This window comes from Squalius cephalus (genome assembly GCF_949319135.1).
Source record: "Squalius cephalus genome assembly, chromosome: 11".
NCBI classification, from domain to species: Eukaryota; Metazoa; Chordata; class Actinopteri; order Cypriniformes; family Leuciscidae; genus Squalius; species Squalius cephalus.
In genome coordinates, this window is record NC_137132.1 from 2,851,395 (window position 1) to 2,870,027 (window position 18,633).

Genomic DNA, 18,633 nt, shown 5'->3' on the forward strand with positions numbered 1-18,633 from the left:
GAGTTTGTGTTCTGTTTGGGTGGGTTTTGTATTATGTTTCAGTTCTGGGTCTTAGTTTTCAGTTGTTTCACTGTGTTTCAGTTATCTTACTTGGTTACCCATTGTTTAAATAATCTCAGCTGTTTCTTGTTTCTTTGATTGGTTTGTCTGTCTATTTAACGCCGGTTTCACACTGCACGCGTTAGCAGAGCGTAAACAGCGCAGGAGCAGTGCGTATGGTGAGCGGGAGCAGGACACGCACGTTTTGCTTTCACACTAGCAGCGTTTGTCACGCGTGGCTGAACCGCGGCGTGTGTACAGACAGAGTACTCTATAATGGGTAAGTTGGCATTGCTTTATTTCATTTTCAAATACACCTAAGAGAAAACAAGTTTTTTTTTGGACATTTGTTTTCTTTTTAAATTGCTGTTGGTCATTTGATTGACTGTTTAAAACACAATAGATATCATCAATGCACTTTTTGGGTAAAACTGCTGTGTATTTTGGCCATGATCAATGCATTGTCACTTTAATTCAGCGTAAGCGGCGCAGCAAAAATAGACTGGGCGCCGAAACTATCAACCAAAGTAAAAAACTTGTAAAAAACCAAAATAAAAAACACTGCTGCTCCTGCTCTGCTCCTGCTACGCGCTGCCGTGCCGCCTCTGTGTGCGGTGTGAATGCTCTAATCTGTTAACATGGGCGCCGAAAAAAATGTGCGCTGCTTACGCTCTGCTAACGCGTGCAGTGTGAAACCGGCGTAAGCCTTGTGTTTCTTCTGTTCATTGGCTATGTTCATACTGTCCATCCAAATCCGATTTTTCTATAGATCCGATCAGATTTAGCAATTTGGTGTGAGGGGTTTGATCTCAGAGCTGAAGCCAGAGCAGCACAACTTTTACCTGTGACACCACAATTAATCAACCTGTAGAGAACAAAGACACACTCTTCACTAACTCAGATCAAAACATACAAGGCCGCATTTCCCAAAAACATCATAAACCTAAGTAGATTGCAGAAACAGCTGAATGAAAGTAAATGTAATTAGTTACTAGAGTTGAGCCGGATACTCGGATGAAATGAGTATCCGGTACGGATAAAGCACTTTTGCCGAGTACGAGTATTATACGAGTAATACGAGTCAATATCTGTGCTCGGATTAAATAAAAAATCTCATTGGGTAGCTGACTGTGTCTGCGTTCTGTGATAGGCTAGTCACAGTGCCCCACCCCGTACACACAGATTTATTGTGTTGCTGTGTCACGCTTTGCTCACTCACACACAGAACACTGAGAAGAGAACAGCGCTCTCTCTGTCTCTCCCTCAGTCACTCAGGTTCGCGGGTCTTTTCCGTTAAACGTTTAGGTTTTCTTCAGCTGCAGGTTTGTTTTTTACTTTGGTTTGTAGTACTTACTTATTAAGCAGTAGAGTTTTGGTAAACGTGGGGTTTGTTCAGACGTGGTGCTTGGTAGAATGCGACTCGCGTTGCGTCTCTGCCTGTCGGAGATTTTTTTTTTTTTTTTAAAACGTCAGCTGGCTCTAACCAGTTTTTGGACTTCACGCACTGAGTGGCTGACACTTTCTTCCTGTATTTCATGAAATAAATAAAGTTAGTTGTAGTATAAAACTAATAGTAATACTATATTATAAAATTAATTACCTACACACGCACGCACGCACACACACACACACACACACACTCTCTCTCTCCCCCTCTCTGCCGGTCATCTGAGTTTTTTTTTTTTTTTTTTTTTTAAACCATCTGCTGGCTCTAACCAGTTTTTTGACTTCACGCACTGAGTGACACTTTCTTGCTGTATTTCATAAAAAATAAATAAAGGTAGTTGTGGTATAAAACTAATACTAGCCTATATTACAAATTAATTACCTACACGCACGCACACACACACACACACACACTCTCTCTCTCTCCCTCTCTGCCGGTCATCAGAGTTTTTTTTTTTTTTTAAACCGTCTGCTGGCTCTAACCAGTTTTTTGACTTCACGCACTGAGTGACACTTTCTTGCTGTATTTCATAAAAAAATAAAGGTAGTTGTGGTATAAATAATATTACAAATTAAGCTACACACTCACACTCACACACACACACACACTCTCTCTTTCCCCCCTCTCTCTCTCCCTCTCTCTCTCTCTCATGATCAGTGATACAGAATGAGTGATACAGATAGTACTTCAGCTGACACTGCACCACCAGTCAGAGTTTGCTTAACCTTGCAGGACAGTGAGGGTCAAATCAGTGACAATGAAAACAGTGGCAGTATCACCCACCTTTCCCCCACTGAGACCAATATTGCATCTGGGGATGGAGGTCCTCCTCCACTAAAGATCAAGAGGACTTCTGCAGTATGGAACTCTTTCACTGTTTCTGAAAATGATCCCTCCAAAGCCATTTGCAAGCTTTGCAAGTCCAAGCTAAGCAGAGGTAGAGATGCAAAACATTACAACACAACATCTCTACATAACCATCTGCTATATGTTCATCACATGAGAAAGCCCACTGTATCAGCCACCTCCTCCTCCTCTCCTCTTCCTTCTTGGGTCACTGGTGTTCAGCTGGGTGCTGCTAAGGGCTCATATTCATCTTCCTCTTCACCAATACTCACTGCATTTGCAGCAAAGCAGCCATTCTCAGCAAACCATCCCCGGTCAAAACAAATTACAGAGATGATTGGTAAAATGATCTGCACTGATCTTGAACCTTTCTCTGTGGTGGAGAGGAGAGGCTTCAAGACACTTGTTGGCTTTTTAGAGCCCAAGTATAAGATCCCTTCGAGGCACTATTTCAGTCGAACTGTAGTGCCTGAGCTGTATGAGGCAATGAGAGGGGAGTTGGTCCAGTCACTTAAGGCAGCTGAAGGAGGTGTCATCAACCTCACTACAGATCTCTGGACCAGCAATCACAACGCACATGCCTATCTCTGTCTTACTGGGCACTGGTGTGAACGTGTAGGGGAAGCTTCAGTACAGAGGAAAGCAGGGCTGCTAAATGTTGGTGTGCTGGACATTGAGCACACATCAAACAACATTCTGTGCTGCCTTAAGGAAAAGATGAGAGAGTGGGAAGAGTCTGTTGGTCAGTCTGTCACAATACGGTTTGTTGTTTCAGATAATGCAGCGAACATGGTGAAAGCTTTGACTGAATATGGGCACATCCATTGCGTGTCCCATACGCTTCACTTGGTGGTGATCAAAGCACTGGAGAAGGACAGAGTTGTGACATCCCTTCTCTCCAAAGCCAGGAGCATATCTGGCCATGTTCATCGCTCAAGCAAAGCCAGCAACAGACTACATGAGCTGCAAACACAGTTGAACCTCCCCCAGCACACGCTCATAACAGATGTAAAAACAAGGTGGAACTATAAGTTCTACATGCTCCAGCGGCTGGTGGAGCAGCGCAGGGCTGTGCAGATTATGACACAGGAGTCTAACATGGGTAAAGCTCCAACAATCATCTATCCAAATGAGTGGGGGTTAGCATCAGACATGCTCACTGTTCTTAGTCCTTTTGATGAGGTCACACGGGCGCTCTCAAAACACAGCGCCTCCATCTCTGAGGTCATCCCCCTCCTGCATGGCCTGTGCTCCATCATCAGGTCACTGCATGCTGGTGAGGAATCTGAGGATGAATCTGATCAGTTCATGGCTGGTGATGATGATCAGGATGCCACAGTGGGGCAGGGCCAAGATGTTGCGGCTGAGTCCAGGGAAAGGTTAGGCACAGCAGCAAGGAAACTAGCAGCCAATCTGAGCAAAGAACTTAAATGGCGTTTCGAACCAATTTTTGCAAACTCCACATTTCTGCTTGCCACTTTCCTTGACCCCAGATATAAGGCCAGCTGTTTTCCAAACAATGTTGATGTGGAGGCACTGAAGAGGACATTACTCCTCAGGATGGAGCTCTGTGACCCTGTGGCTACACCTGCAAGAAACACAGAAGAGACACCTGCCACCAGCAGCACTTCAGTCTTGTCTTTCCTGCAGAAAAAGAAATCGGCTATTCCAATGAGGACACATTTACCATCAGGTGATGTGGAGGCCTACCTGGCAGATGGGGACATCAGCCTTACCGATGACCCAGTGAAATACTGGTCAGGCAAGCTTCAGTGCTGGCCCAATCTTACACGCTTTGCACTGCAGCATCTCAGTTGTCCACCTACAAGTGTCCAGTCTGAGCGTGTTTTTAGCACAGCTGGAAATGTGGTCAGTCCACAGCGTGCAAACTTAGACCCTAGCCATGTGGAACAACTGGTCTTCATTAAAGTCAATGCAGATCTGAAAAACAGCGTCGGACTATTTGATCAGTAGAACACAGTCCCCCCCGCCCCCCCTCTCTCTCTCTCTCTCTCTGTCTCTCTCTTACTCACACACACACACACACACACATACCTGGTGTGGAAATAAAAAATAAAAAAAGAACCAAAAAAAAAAAATCACACTGATTATAAAAAAATTAAAAGTTAAAAAAAGAAAGTTATATTGAGATGAAAACTCTTGTTCATTACATTTAATTTCATAATTGCAACTGCATGTGTTGTATTCATTGTTGCAAAACTTGTTCTGTATATAGTTTGTTTGTTATCGTGATCAAAACCATTGATCTGAAGCTCAATGCTGATGCTGTCATGTAAATAGTTTTCTAATCAGCAATAAATATAACAATTTCTGATCAACCCCTATCAATTGCATACTTGAAATAACATACCGGTTAAAACCCCGCCCATTTTAAGTCAACCCGACCCACTTCCGGGTTAAATCCCACCCACTTCCGGGTTAGGCCCCACCCACTTCCGGGCTAGGCCCCGCCCAGTCCGAGTAGAGATACAGATACAGATAATTCATATGGTTAACAGATACAGATACAGATACAGATAATGCTGTACTCGCTCATCTCTATTAGTTACTGTGCTTAAGTATCTTTTTGGCTACTTTGTAGTTTTACTGAGTATAAAAGACATTAGCCAATTTTACTTTCTAATAGATTAAATGTTTGAATAAGTATATGTACTCTCTACTCCAATATGTTTGTAATGAGTAATGCAATTATTTGTTACATTTTGCATGGCACCTAACTTTTTCTGTTGCAGTTTATTTCTGCTACAAAAGAAGCAATTTTGCTGTCACGGGTATTCTGAGTTTGTGTTCTGTTTGGGTGGGTTTTGTATTATGTTTCAGTTCTGGGACTTAAGCCCTATTCGCACGGGATTAGTATTGCCCCTGGACCTCTGTAATTAAGAAATTACCCCCTGACGTCTGTGTTTTTGGTGGCTCATTCACACGGGCAAATAAATGTCCGTAATTCCCTCGATTTTACAGACTTTAGTCAGGATATGACATCACAGCTGCTAAAACGTAAAAAACGTTCCTTACCGCATGCTGCGACGCATGTCATCCATTTGATCATCTTTCGAGATTTAGCTCTTCTTGGTAGCTGCCCATCTCTTTTTAAGTCGTCTCCGTCCACTGTAATACGACCCTCTTGGCCCAACACTACCACAAAAAGCGTCCAAACTTTCCAAAAGAGCTTCCATGTTGCACCAAAATGCTTAGTTTAACGTTTCCATGACAACGGTCCGAGTTGAGCTTCCGGGTCACGTCTTTACTGTAGTTTGTTTTCTCTTGTGCAGCACTTCATAGTTTTTATTCGAGAACAACTATAATCAGATTGGAGTAGGGCATATCGAGAGATGTTATTGTTAATATAGTTTTAATACAGACGTAAAATGGACTGTTAAACGGCCCATAATGGTTATTACGTTCTTTAGGAAATGATAGGCTGATAAAAAAACAGCCCAAAATCACAGACATGGGGATTCGCACGGGACTGGTATTATCAGAGGACCCCTGTGTTGGTCGAAATACGGTAGGTAATTTTCGGGGGAATTTTTACAGACATTTTTACAGACATGGCAGATTCGCACGGGATAAAAATCACAGACGACCTCTGCGATTATTACAAATTACCGGAGGTCCCTAGGTAATACTAATCCCGTGTGAATAGGGCTTTAGTTTTCAGTTGTTTCCCTGTGTTTCAGTTAGCTTACTTGGTTACCCATTGTTTAAATAATCTCAGCTGTTTCTCGTTTCTTTGATTGGTTTGTCTGTCTATTTAAGCCTTGTGTTTCTTCTGTTCATTGGCTATGTTCATACTGTCCATCCAAATCCGATTTTTGTATAGATCCGATCAGATTTAGCAATTGTGAATGGCAAAAAATCATGAAATGTGATTATTACAAATACGTTTCAAGCTACCTACACATGTGGTTTGAAATACTATTCAAATCGCATTTATATATGTGATGGTTGTTCTGTTCGCATTCTCTGCAGTTCTTGTGTTCCTAAGAAGTGTTGTTTTGAGTTTTCATTAAAAGTATCACTGCATGCGATTAGATCCAGCTCTTTATTGTTTAATCTGCAACCCATGCTGACAATTACCATCTACAGGGCACTGAAGGTACTATATTTTGAGTGCTTTGCCTTTACTCACCCAAACTTGTCAACAAGACTACTTTACGTGAATGTGAGTGCATTAGCAGGTAGTTGCTGAATTGCAGGTGTTTCATACATGAGATGAGGATGTGGCTGCAGCACCCGAAACCAGCACACTAACAGTTTCATGAAAACAACAAAATCCTTTCAAAAATAAAATAACCAATGAACAAAATAACAATAAATGAAGATAAATAATCATAGGCAGAGCATCAAAGGTTTCTATTTACATGTTTTTGCAGCGTTAAGCAATGTAGTCAATAACAGATATGTCTGTTGATTTCTTGAACTCAATGGCCAAACAGAGGTGTTTAAAGTTAGAATCCACTCACTGCTCAAAGTCAGAGTTTTTGTCGAGTGCTGAGTTCTGCATGCTCGTAAATCCTCTCATTATAACAAAGTGTAGTCATTTTGTAAATAAGAGATTAATTGTGCAGTGTGGACAGCTTCATTGATTATAATGCAACTTCATGAGATCGTCATTGCGATGAACTGAGATGAGTGACATCGTTTTAGTGATAATAAGGGAGCGCTCTTTGCCAGCTTTTTAGATTATATATAATCCATTCAGTTTGAATAAATCTTTAGTTTTTTATGCCTGACTTGCGGCCACGTACACACTGCAAAGTTTCAGGAGTGATATCCACTAAATTCTTGTATTTGAGCAATAATTATTGTCATTTATGTGTGATTTTTCTCCTTTCCCTCAAATAAACTATTTTGTGTCTCACTTGATCGGGTGGAGCAGCTGTCAATCTAAGTGGGCCAGTGCCTCCCTGGCCTTATGTTGCCTTGCCACTGATGTGATGAGAGTGAAGATGAATGAAATCAGCTTTAGCTTCAGATTTCAAACACATTAACCCTCTGGGGTCTGAGCTGTTTTCTGGGCCCTGGAGGTGTTCTAACATGCTCTGACATTTGTGCTTATTTCTGTTACTTGTGACATTTTCATGGCTAAAGTCTAATTACACTGTATTCAGCACAAACTCTGCTACAATAATATATCAGCAGCATGTATGTAAAAGTTTGTAGTTTTGAGATAATGACATTTATGCGTGGTTTGTGAAAATACAAAAAAAAATTGTCACTGAAATAAGCTCATGAAACCCCTACTGATTATTTCTTCACAAGACTTTTGAAAATTGTATGACGTAGCCTAGAATATTTGCTCTAAAACGATGTGAAAATCACCCTGACTGCTCATTCAGATAAGACAATATATTGATTTAAAAATTTTACGACGTGTTTTGTGCCACAAAGCTTTATGCGGGAGCTCAATAATATGTAAGCTTTTCACACCTGAGAAAGACAAAGACCCTCCTCTAACTGCCCTATTAGGAGCTATCAGGCCCCTGTCATTCTGAGCAACCTTGCACAAAGAATGAGGAGATTTAAAAAAGAATGGCTTTTAGATTGTTTGATTTATTTACAACACAACATAATCCAAAGATAACCAATGATCCCAAGACAGAGACCTTTGTGCCATTCCTAAAAACATTGTACATACCTTTCTTTTCCAAGGTGTTTGATTTTCACTTTACCATGTTCATGTACAGAGACTCGTGTGAATGTTGAAGTCAGCAGGACTCAGTGGAATCTGGGCCCTGAAAAAAAAAAAAAAGTGAACATACTGATATCAAGAGAAAGGCCTGCATGATTTTGGGAATACATTTTAGATTTTTCTGGTTAAAATTGTTTTTTAAAATTCACAGAATACACACACACACACACACACACACAAAAGTTTCCAACAATAATATAATGAACACCAGGTTTGTTGTGCCTTGTAGGCATAGGCTATGCGCAGTGCTGCATAAAATAATAATAACAATAACCATTGCAGCCTATAAATCTTCCAAAAATATTTCAGTAACAACTAAGCTAGAGAAAAATATATTGATTATCATGTTACTTCAAATGTTTCCATTCGTTATGATGATATGAAATGAGATAATAGTAAAAACATGAAGCCGTTTGGTGCATTTTGCTTTTCGAATGTATTAAATATGATACATTCAAACGCGATCGCGCTCAAATATAAAACATTATGGTTACCATATACATATCTACGTTTGAGCAGATATCCACAAACACAGTAACAGTAAACACAGGTCTAAATATTACAATATTCACCATATATCTAGCAACAGTTCGACTGCAATGTGAAATTTATGCAACAATAACAAACTAATATGTAAGTATTTCTTACCTTACATCTTGCTTGTCTTCAAATCGTGTTCTTTTTCTTCTGAGGTTGCCTAAATCCAATGTAAGCTCACGGTGCGCCTTTCAAACTCGACGAAAAGCAGAGACTTGTGAAGTGTTTTGGTGTTTTGTTTTTGAGGTAATGAGCGCGATCGCGTTCCATGTGGAGATTTGCATGTGAATCTCTTTTGCGCGAGTGGGCGTGTTCAAATTAAAAGTAATTAGGAAGCGTTTGAGAAGCTGGACATCTTGTTTTGATGGTTTGTCTGTCTATTTAAGCCTTGTGTTTCTTCTGTTCATTGGCTATGTTCATACTGTCCATCCAAATCCGATTTTTGTATAGATCCGATCAGATTTAGCAATTGTGAATGGCAAAAAATCATGAAATGTGATTATTACAAATACGTTTCAAGCTACCTACACATGTGGTTTGAAATACTATTCAAATCGCATTTATATATGTGATGGTTGTTCTGTTCGCATTCTCTGCAGTTCTTGTGTTCCTAAGAAGTGTTGTTTTGAGTTTTCATTAAAAGTATCACTGCATGCGATTAGATCCAGCTCTTTATTGTTTAATCTGCAACCCATGCTGACAATTACCATCTACAGGGCACTGAAGGTACTATATTTTGAGTGCTTTGCCTTTACTCACCCAAACTTGTCAACAAGACTACTTTACGTGAATGTGAGTGCATTAGCAGGTAGTTGCTGAATTGCAGGTGTTTCATACATGAGATGAGGATGTGGCTGCAGCACCCGAAACCAGCACACTAACAGTTTCATGAAAACAACAAAATCCTTTCAAAAATAAAATAACCAATGAACAAAATAACAATAAATGAAGATAAATAATCATAGGCAGAGCATCAAAGGTTTCTATTTACATGTTTTTGCAGCGTTAAGCAATGTAGTCAATAACAGATATGTCTGTTGATTTCTTGAACTCAATGGCCAAACAGAGGTGTTTAAAGTTAGAATCCACTCACTGCTCAAAGTCAGAGTTTTTGTCGAGTGCTGAGTTCTGCATGCTCGTAAATCCTCTCATTATAACAAAGTGTAGTCATTTTGTAAATAAGAGATTAATTGTGCAGTGTGGACAGCTTCATTGATTATAATGCAACTTCATGAGATCGTCATTGCGATGAACTGAGATGAGTGACATCGTTTTAGTGATAATAAGGGAGCGCTCTTTGCCAGCTTTTTAGATTATATATAATCCATTCAGTTTGAATAAATCTTTAGTTTTTTATGCCTGACTTGCGGCCACGTACACACTGCAAAGTTTCAGGAGTGATATCCACTAAATTCTTGTATTTGAGCAATAATTATTGTCATTTATGTGTGATTTTTCTCCTTTCCCTCAAATAAACTATTTTGTGTCTCACTTGATCGGGTGGAGCAGCTGTCAATCTAAGTGGGCCAGTGCCTCCCTGGCCTTATGTTGCCTTGCCACTGATGTGATGAGAGTGAAGATGAATGAAATCAGCTTTAGCTTCAGATTTCAAACACATTAACCCTCTGGGGTCTGAGCTGTTTTCTGGGCCCTGGAGGTGTTCTAACATGCTCTGACATTTGTGCTTATTTCTGTTACTTGTGACATTTTCATGGCTAAAGTCTAATTACACTGTATTCAGCACAAACTCTGCTACAATAATATATCAGCAGCATGTATGTAAAAGTTTGTAGTTTTGAGATAATGACATTTATGCGTGGTTTGTGAAAATACAAAAAAAAATTGTCACTGAAATAAGCTCATGAAACCCCTACTGATTATTTCTTCACAAGACTTTTGAAAATTGTATGACGTAGCCTAGAATATTTGCTCTAAAACGATGTGAAAATCACCCTGACTGCTCATTCAGATAAGACAATATATTGATTTAAAAATTTTACGACGTGTTTTGTGCCACAAAGCTTTATGCGGGAGCTCAATAATATGTAAGCTTTTCACACCTGAGAAAGACAAAGACCCTCCTCTAACTGCCCTATTAGGAGCTATCAGGCCCCTGTCATTCTGAGCAACCTTGCACAAAGAATGAGGAGATTTAAAAAAGAATGGCTTTTAGATTGTTTGATTTATTTACAACACAACATAATCCAAAGATAACCAATGATCCCAAGACAGAGACCTTTGTGCCATTCCTAAAAACATTGTACATACCTTTCTTTTCCAAGGTGTTTGATTTTCACTTTACCATGTTCATGTACAGAGACTCGTGTGAATGTTGAAGTCAGCAGGACTCAGTGGAATCTGGGCCCTGAAAAAAAAAAAAAAGTGAACATACTGATATCAAGAGAAAGGCCTGCATGATTTTGGGAATACATTTTAGATTTTTCTGGTTAAAATTGTTTTTTAAAATTCACAGAATACACACACACACACACACACACACAAAAGTTTCCAACAATAATATAATGAACACCAGGTTTGTTGTGCCTTGTAGGCATAGGCTATGCGCAGTGCTGCATAAAATAATAATAACAATAACCATTGCAGCCTATAAATCTTCCAAAAATATTTCAGTAACAACTAAGCTAGAGAAAAATATATTGATTATCATGTTACTTCAAATGTTTCCATTCGTTATGATGATATGAAATGAGATAATAGTAAAAACATGAAGCCGTTTGGTGCATTTTGCTTTTCGAATGTATTAAATATGATACATTCAAACGCGATCGCGCTCAAATATAAAACATTATGGTTACCATATACATATCTACGTTTGAGCAGATATCCACAAACACAGTAACAGTAAACACAGGTCTAAATATTACAATATTCACCATATATCTAGCAACAGTTCGACTGCAATGTGAAATTTATGCAACAATAACAAACTAATATGTAAGTATTTCTTACCTTACATCTTGCTTGTCTTCAAATCGTGTTCTTTTTCTTCTGAGGTTGCCTAAATCCAATGTAAGCTCACGGTGCGCCTTTCAAACTCGACGAAAAGCAGAGACTTGTGAAGTGTTTTGGTGTTTTGTTTTTGAGGTAATGAGCGCGATCGCGTTCCATGTGGAGATTTGCATGTGAATCTCTTTTGCGCGAGTGGGCGTGTTCAAATTAAAAGTAATTAGGAAGCGTTTGAGAAGCTGGACATCTTGTTGGTTTTATACAAATTACTTAAACAGAGAATATTTGTTTTCAGTTTGAATCCGATCATTTAAAAGTACACACTTAAATGTTTATAAAGGTATATGGCTCATAAATGTGTGACAAGTATTCGCTGAGTTTTGTTTCAGTTTATAGACGTGCTCAAGAAAAAAAAGTTCACCACGACGGAGAGGCAGAACGCACACCCTGTTTATTTTCTTTATTTTACAAAAGCACAATGTTTTGATTTGATTGTAAGTGGACACATACAAAAGTAGAAATATCACAGATTCTTTTTTTTATATTTCTTTTTTCTGTATGACCATAAATGACGGAGTAATTTAAGTTTATAGTTATACAATGTGAAGAAAATCCAGCAAAACGCGCGGGCGCGTTTGCCGACCTCAGAGGGTTAACTGTTATTATGTTGAATGTGATTAATGTAAAATCATTATATGCTAATTACAATTACAATCACTGATTTGTTCTCAATATAAACTATTTAAAATATGTCTCTCTAAGCACCAGATCATGTGACTATCAGAGAGATGATCTTACCCCAGTTCCTCCAGTTTACAGTGAGGATTCTCCAATACACCAGAAAGCAGCTTTACTCCTGAGTCTCCTAGTTTATTCTCAGACAGATCCAGATATCTCAGGTGTGAGGGGTTTGATCTCAGAGCTGAAGCCAGAGCAGCACAACCTTCATCTGTGACACCACAATTACTCAACCTGTAGAGAACAATGACACACTCTTCACTCTCTCAGATCAAAACATACAAGGCCGCATTTCCCAAAAACATCATAAACCTAAGTAGATTGTAGAAACAGCTGAATGAAAGTAAATGTAATTAGTTACTGTATCTTTTTGGCTACTTTGTAGTTTTACTGAGTATAAAAGACATTAGCCAGTTTTACTTTCTAATAGATTAAATGTTTGAATAAGTATATGTACTCTTTACTCCAATACGTTTGTAATGAGTAATGCAATTATTTGTTACATTTTGCATGGCACCTAACTTTTTCTGTTGCAGTTTATTTCTGCTACAAAAGAAGCAATTTTGCTGTCACGGGTATTCTGAGTTTGTGTTCTGTTTGGATGGGGTTTTGCATTATGTTTCAGTTCTGGGTCTTAGTTTTCAGTTGTTTCCCTGTGTTTCAGTTAGCTTACTTGGTTACCCATTGTTTAAAGGGCACCTATTATGCCCCTTTTTACAAGATGTAATATTGGTCTTAGGTGTCCCCAGAATGTATTTGTGAAGTTTCAGCACAAAATACCCCACAGTTCATTTATTATAACCATTTGAAAATGTCATTTTTGGGGCCTGTTTTAAAAAGAGCTGTTTTGGTGTGTACCACCTTAAATGTAAATGAGCTGCATAATCCCCGCCCTGCCGGACCCAGATGATGAAGAGAGTCCGGCAGAATAAACACGAAAGAGAATGGACCAGGGCGTCTCGGAATGTTTTTTAATACATGTATGTACTTATAGGCAGAGCATCAAAGGTTTCTATTTACATGTTTTTGCAGCGTTAAGCAATGTAGTCAATAACAGATATGTCTGTTGATTTCTTGAACTCAATGGCCAAACAGAGGTGTTTAAAGTTAGAATCCACTCACTGCTCAAAGTCAGAGTTTTTGTCGAGTGCTGAGTTCTGCATGCTCGTAAATCCTCTCATTATAACAAAGTGTAGTCATTTTGTAAATAAGAGATTAATTGTGCAGTGTGGACAGCTTCATTGATTATAATGCAACTTCATGAGATCGTCATCGCGATGAACTGGATGAGTGACATCGTTTTAGTGCAGGGTTCACCAATTTCGGTCCTGGAGGGCCGCTGTCCTGCAGAGTTTAGCTCCAACCAGCTCCAACAGACCTGTTTGAAAGTTTCTAGTATGCCTAGTGAGACCTTGATTAGCTGGTTCAGGTGTGTTTAATTGGGGTTGGAGCTAAACTCTGCAGGACAGCGGCCCTCCAGAACCGAGATTGGTGAACCCTGTTTTAGTGATTATAAGGGAGCGCTCTTTGCCAGCTTTCTAGATTATATATAATCCATTCAGTTTGAATAAATCTTTAGTTTTTTATGCATGACTTGCGGCCACATACACACTACAAAGTTTCAGGAGTGATATCCGCTAAATTTATGTATTTGAGCAATAATTAATGTAATTTATGTGTGATTTTTCTCCTTTCCCTCAAATAAACTATTTTGTGTCTCACTTGATCGGGTGGAGAAGCTATCAATCTAAGTGGGCCAGTGCCTCCCTGGCCTTATGTTGCCTTGCCACTGATGTGATGAGAGTGAAGATGAATGAAATCAGCTTTAGCTTCAGATTTCAAACACATTAACTGTTATTATGTTGAATATGATTCATGTAAAATCATTATATGCTAATTACAATTACAATCACTGATTTGTTCTCAATATAAACTATTTAAAATATGTCTCTCTAAGCACCAGATCATGTGACTATCAGAGAGATGATCTTACCCCAGTTCCTCCAGTTTACAGTGAGGATTCTCCAATACACCAGAAAGCAGCTTTACTCCTGAGTCTCCTAGTTTATTCCCAGACAGATTCAGTTTTCTCAGGTGTGAGGGGTTTGATCTCAGAGCTGAAGCCAGAGCAGCACAACCTTCATCTGTGACACCACAATTAATCAACCTGTAGAGAACAATGACACACTCTTCATTAACTCAGATCAAAACATAAAGGGCCGCATTTCCCAAAAACATCATAAACCTAAGTAGATTGTAGAAACAACTGAATGAATCATCCTAAAATTACAGTAGGTTTCCCAAAACCAGTGGTGTAAAGTATTTGAGTAAATGTAATTAGTTACTGTGCTTAAGTATCTTTTTGGCTACTTTTTAGTTTTACTGAGTATCAAAGACATTAGCCAGTTTTACTTTCTAATAGATTAAATGTTTGAATAAGTATATGTATTCTTTACTCTAATACGTTTGTAATGAGTAATGCAATTATTTGTAACATTTTGCATGGCACCTAACTTTTTCTGTTGCAGTTTATTTCTGCTACAAAAGAAGCAATTTTGCTGTCACGGGTATTCTGAGTTTGTGATCTGTTTGGGTGGGTTTTGTATTATGTTTCAGTTCTGGGTCTTAGTTTTCAGTTGTTTCCCTGTGTTTCAGTTAGCTTACTTGGTTACCCATTGTTTAAGTTTCAGCTGTTTCTCGTTTCTTTGATTGGTTTGTTTGTCTGTCTATTTAAAGGGATAGTTCACCCAAAAATTAAAATTAGCCCATAATTTACTCACCCTGAAACCATGCTAGGTGTATATGACATTCTTCTTTCAGACGAATACAATCGGAGTTATATTAAAAAATGTCCTGGCTCTTCCAAGCTTTATAATGGGAGACAATGGATATATTTTTTGGTAGTCCATCAAACCCTATCCATCCATGATAAAAGTGCTGGAAACGGTTGAAGATAAAACCGATGCGTTCGTGTTAGAAAAATATCCATATTTAAAACTTTATCTACAAAAATATTTAGCTTCCGGCAGATGGCCGGACGCATCGATTTACGTCAAAAGAGTAACCCTTGAACTTGACGCACAACGTAATGATGAATGCGGTTGCCCAGCCCTGTTTGTTTGATGTTGTGCGTCAAGTTCAAGGGTTACTCTTTTGGCGTAAATCGACGGCCGTCTTTAGCCGACATTTTTGTATAGATCAGATTTAGCAATTGTGAATGGCAAAAAAAAAAAAAAAAAAAAAAAAAAAATCACATGAAATGTAATTATTACAAATTCTCTGCAATTCTTGTGTTCCTAAGAAGTGTTGTTTTGAGTTTTCATTAAAAGTATCACTGCATGCGATTAGATCCAGCTCTTTATTGTTTAAAGGGGTCATGAACAGAGAAATAAAATTTTCCTTGAGGTTTTGAAATATAAGAGGTCATTATATTATAAGAATATCCTGAAAGTTTCAGAACTGAAAACTTCCTTGTTAGTCCAAAATCAGCTTTTATTGTTACTAGGCCCAGCGAATGACTCATTCTGGAATGTGACTCTTTATGACGTCATAGATAGGGTGAACGACCGCCTCTGCTGAAGAAAATCTACTTTGGCCCCGCCCACTGGTGTTAGTGAGATGAGGAAGAGACAAGATCATAGGGTCACTGACTGGACTAAAAATAACATTATAGTCCAAAGGATCCTAATGCTAGGAATTTGGTTATTTACTTTCAACAATGTGAATGTTTCAGTTGAACATTATTTATTCAGTACATTTCTCTGGATTCTTTGGTAAATCAGTCCACAAACTCGGCACAGGCTTTGCACGCTTTTACGACATTGACTCAACAGTATTACCACAATATGTAAGTAAGCCTGTTCATTCTAATGCCTGATCTGTGACCAATGATTTCTGATGTAATCATTCATGTAACTACAGTCAGATGTTCGTTGTCCTGTCAGTAAATTAAATCAGTGACTAAACGGTCAACTTCACATTGTTTCTCTTAGTAGTGTGTAACTAATCTTTTAATTAAACTGATTGAATTATATATAGAAAGCGATCAAAGAACGCTCTGTTTACAATAGCGGTAGCAGTCAATCAGCGCGTGTTTATCATTGACTGAGTTCTGGATTCGCGCCAAAACTCCTATAATAAATCAACGAATCTCTTATTTATATTGTGTTTGTACTGTTAGTTATGATGATAGCAACGGCGAGATCGCTGCATACATGTCTGTGATTGGCTATGCTCATCACTGCAATCTTTTAATGCCACAATCTAAATGCCATAGATCTAATTGTAATGCTATAATTATCACTTTTCACGAGTAGTTAACATTGAGAGCTGTAATAGTAAAACATGCTAAAAGTTTTCGAGAGAGTTCCACATGTAATACTAGCTATTTCATAAGCAGAGCTGTTAGCCAGTCACAGCAGTGGGCATTTACACTGAAGCATCACAGCAGACATGCCCCTTCAAATAGAGCGTTCAAATCAGAGGGCTAAAATCAGGCTAGGAAAAATGCCTTTTATTTCTAAATTATGACAATTTTTGAAGTAAAAATCATACTAACATTATAAGTACACCCAAAGGAACATTATGAAACAATAAAACTGCAGTTCATGACCCCTTTAATCTGCAGCCAATACTGACAATTCTACAGCACACTGAATGTACTATATCTTGTGCGCTTTGCCTTTACTCACCCAAATTGCAGGTGTTTCATACATGAGATGAGGATGTGGCTGCAGCAGCCAAAACCAGCACATCCAGTGCAAGTCTTTGCAGTTTAATTTTACTTAACATTATTTTATTTATCCGTTATATTGAAGATAACTTTTTGAATTGGTATTGGTTTACTTATGCCTTTTTTTGAGCACTTGAGCTTAACTGAAACTTTTGTACAAACTGAGAGTGCTTGTAGATGTTTTAGAGCAGGGGTCGGCAACCTAAGGCAACACTGGCACACGGAGGGTTAATCGCTGGCACACAAGCAAATGCGAGAGAAGTGTATGTATTTCATTCAGAGTCTACCTGCACACAGATCTACATTTTAATGTAATAATTCCTCATAGTAAAAAAAGCTTATTTTATTAAGTTAGGAGTAAAGATGCACCGATTGATCCGCTGGTGACCGGAATTGGCCGATTTTCACGTGATCGGCCATGACTGGCGACCGGCCGGTCAGTCTGACATATGCCGATTTTATGCTGGTCAAATGCACTCGGGCTCCCCATGATTAACATCGCGCAACATCAGCATCACACGTGCACACGGAACGCACATGTAGGAAACATCGTGAATTACGCCCATTTCAAGCATATTTTTTTCGCCGTGCATGTTAATCGATGAGTGCATTCACACCAGGAGCAGGAGCAGTGCGTGAGCAGCAGTGAAGCACGGGTTTCGCCGCCGAGTCTATTTTGTCTGCGCTGCTCACGCTCAGTTAAAGTGAAAGCACACTTTTGATGGACAAAATAAATATGATTTCAAACAAAAGTGCCCAAAATGCACAGAATGTGCATGTCTAGTGTGTTTTAACAAGATCTGGATTAGGTTATGTCAGAAAAGAAAATTTATTCAGTTTGGGTAAAAGGATATGGTATTTTATAAAAAAAATAATATATATATATATAGAAAATAAATATTTGTGTGTGCTGTAAAGTGGTTAGAAAAAATGAAATCGGAATCGGCTAAAATCGGTATCGGCAGATCAAACTCAATGAAAAATCGGAAATCTGAATCGGCCTAGAAAATTGTAATCGGTGAAATCGGAATCGGCCTAGAAAATTGTAATCGGTGCATCTCTAGGAGTTATAAATACTTTTAAATTGTCTATAAAATCAAAAGAAATATTTAAATTTCTGTACTATTTCTGTGTAAGCCATTATGAAAATAAAATGTTTGTGTATTTATATGAGTGCGTGTGTATATATATATATATATATATATATATATATATAGGCTATGTGTGTGTTGTGGCACAGTGATGAACTTGGAAACTTAAAAATGGCACTTTATGACAAAAAGGTTGCCGACCCCTGTTTTAGAGGCTGTTGTGACGACCTTGATTGCAATGCTTAGGTATTCAGTTTTATTTTGATTTTAGAAAATAAACGTGATTGATCTTCTCACAAATCAACTGTTTCTTGTTTTTCTCTGGCATGTCTCTTTTTGGTTGAGAACTAGTGCATCTTTGAGCCTATATTCAGCACGAGTAAAATACTTAAGTACTGTTAAAATCTGATACTCTAAGACATTTATGCAAGTCGTTTTGGAATTGATGAATTGTAACTTGTAATGGAGTCATTTCCGCTGCAAGATAGCTGTACTTTTACTCAAGTACGGTTTTCAGCTA

At 38.6% G+C, this 18,633-nt stretch overlaps 1 protein-coding gene across 3 annotated transcripts in view; it reads right to left on the bottom strand.

Annotated features, from left to right (window-relative positions):
• The window catches only part of LOC307167416 (NLR family CARD domain-containing protein 3-like), a 40,765-nt gene that overhangs the window by 1,969 nt on the left and 20,163 nt on the right, over nt 1–18,633 (bottom strand). For 2 of the 3 annotated variants that reach the window (XM_079886505.1, XM_079886504.1), the window contains 2 exons: nt 14,284–14,457; nt 12,351–12,524 (listed from right to left, as the gene is read on the bottom strand). In XM_079886505.1, coding sequence (XP_079742631.1) covers nt 12,351–12,524; nt 14,284–14,457 — 348 coding nt within the window. Of the gene's footprint in view, nt 1–10,853; nt 10,951–12,350; nt 12,525–14,283; nt 14,458–18,633 lie in introns of all 3 variants that reach the window. The other variant, XR_013822777.1, reaches the window with a different exon arrangement.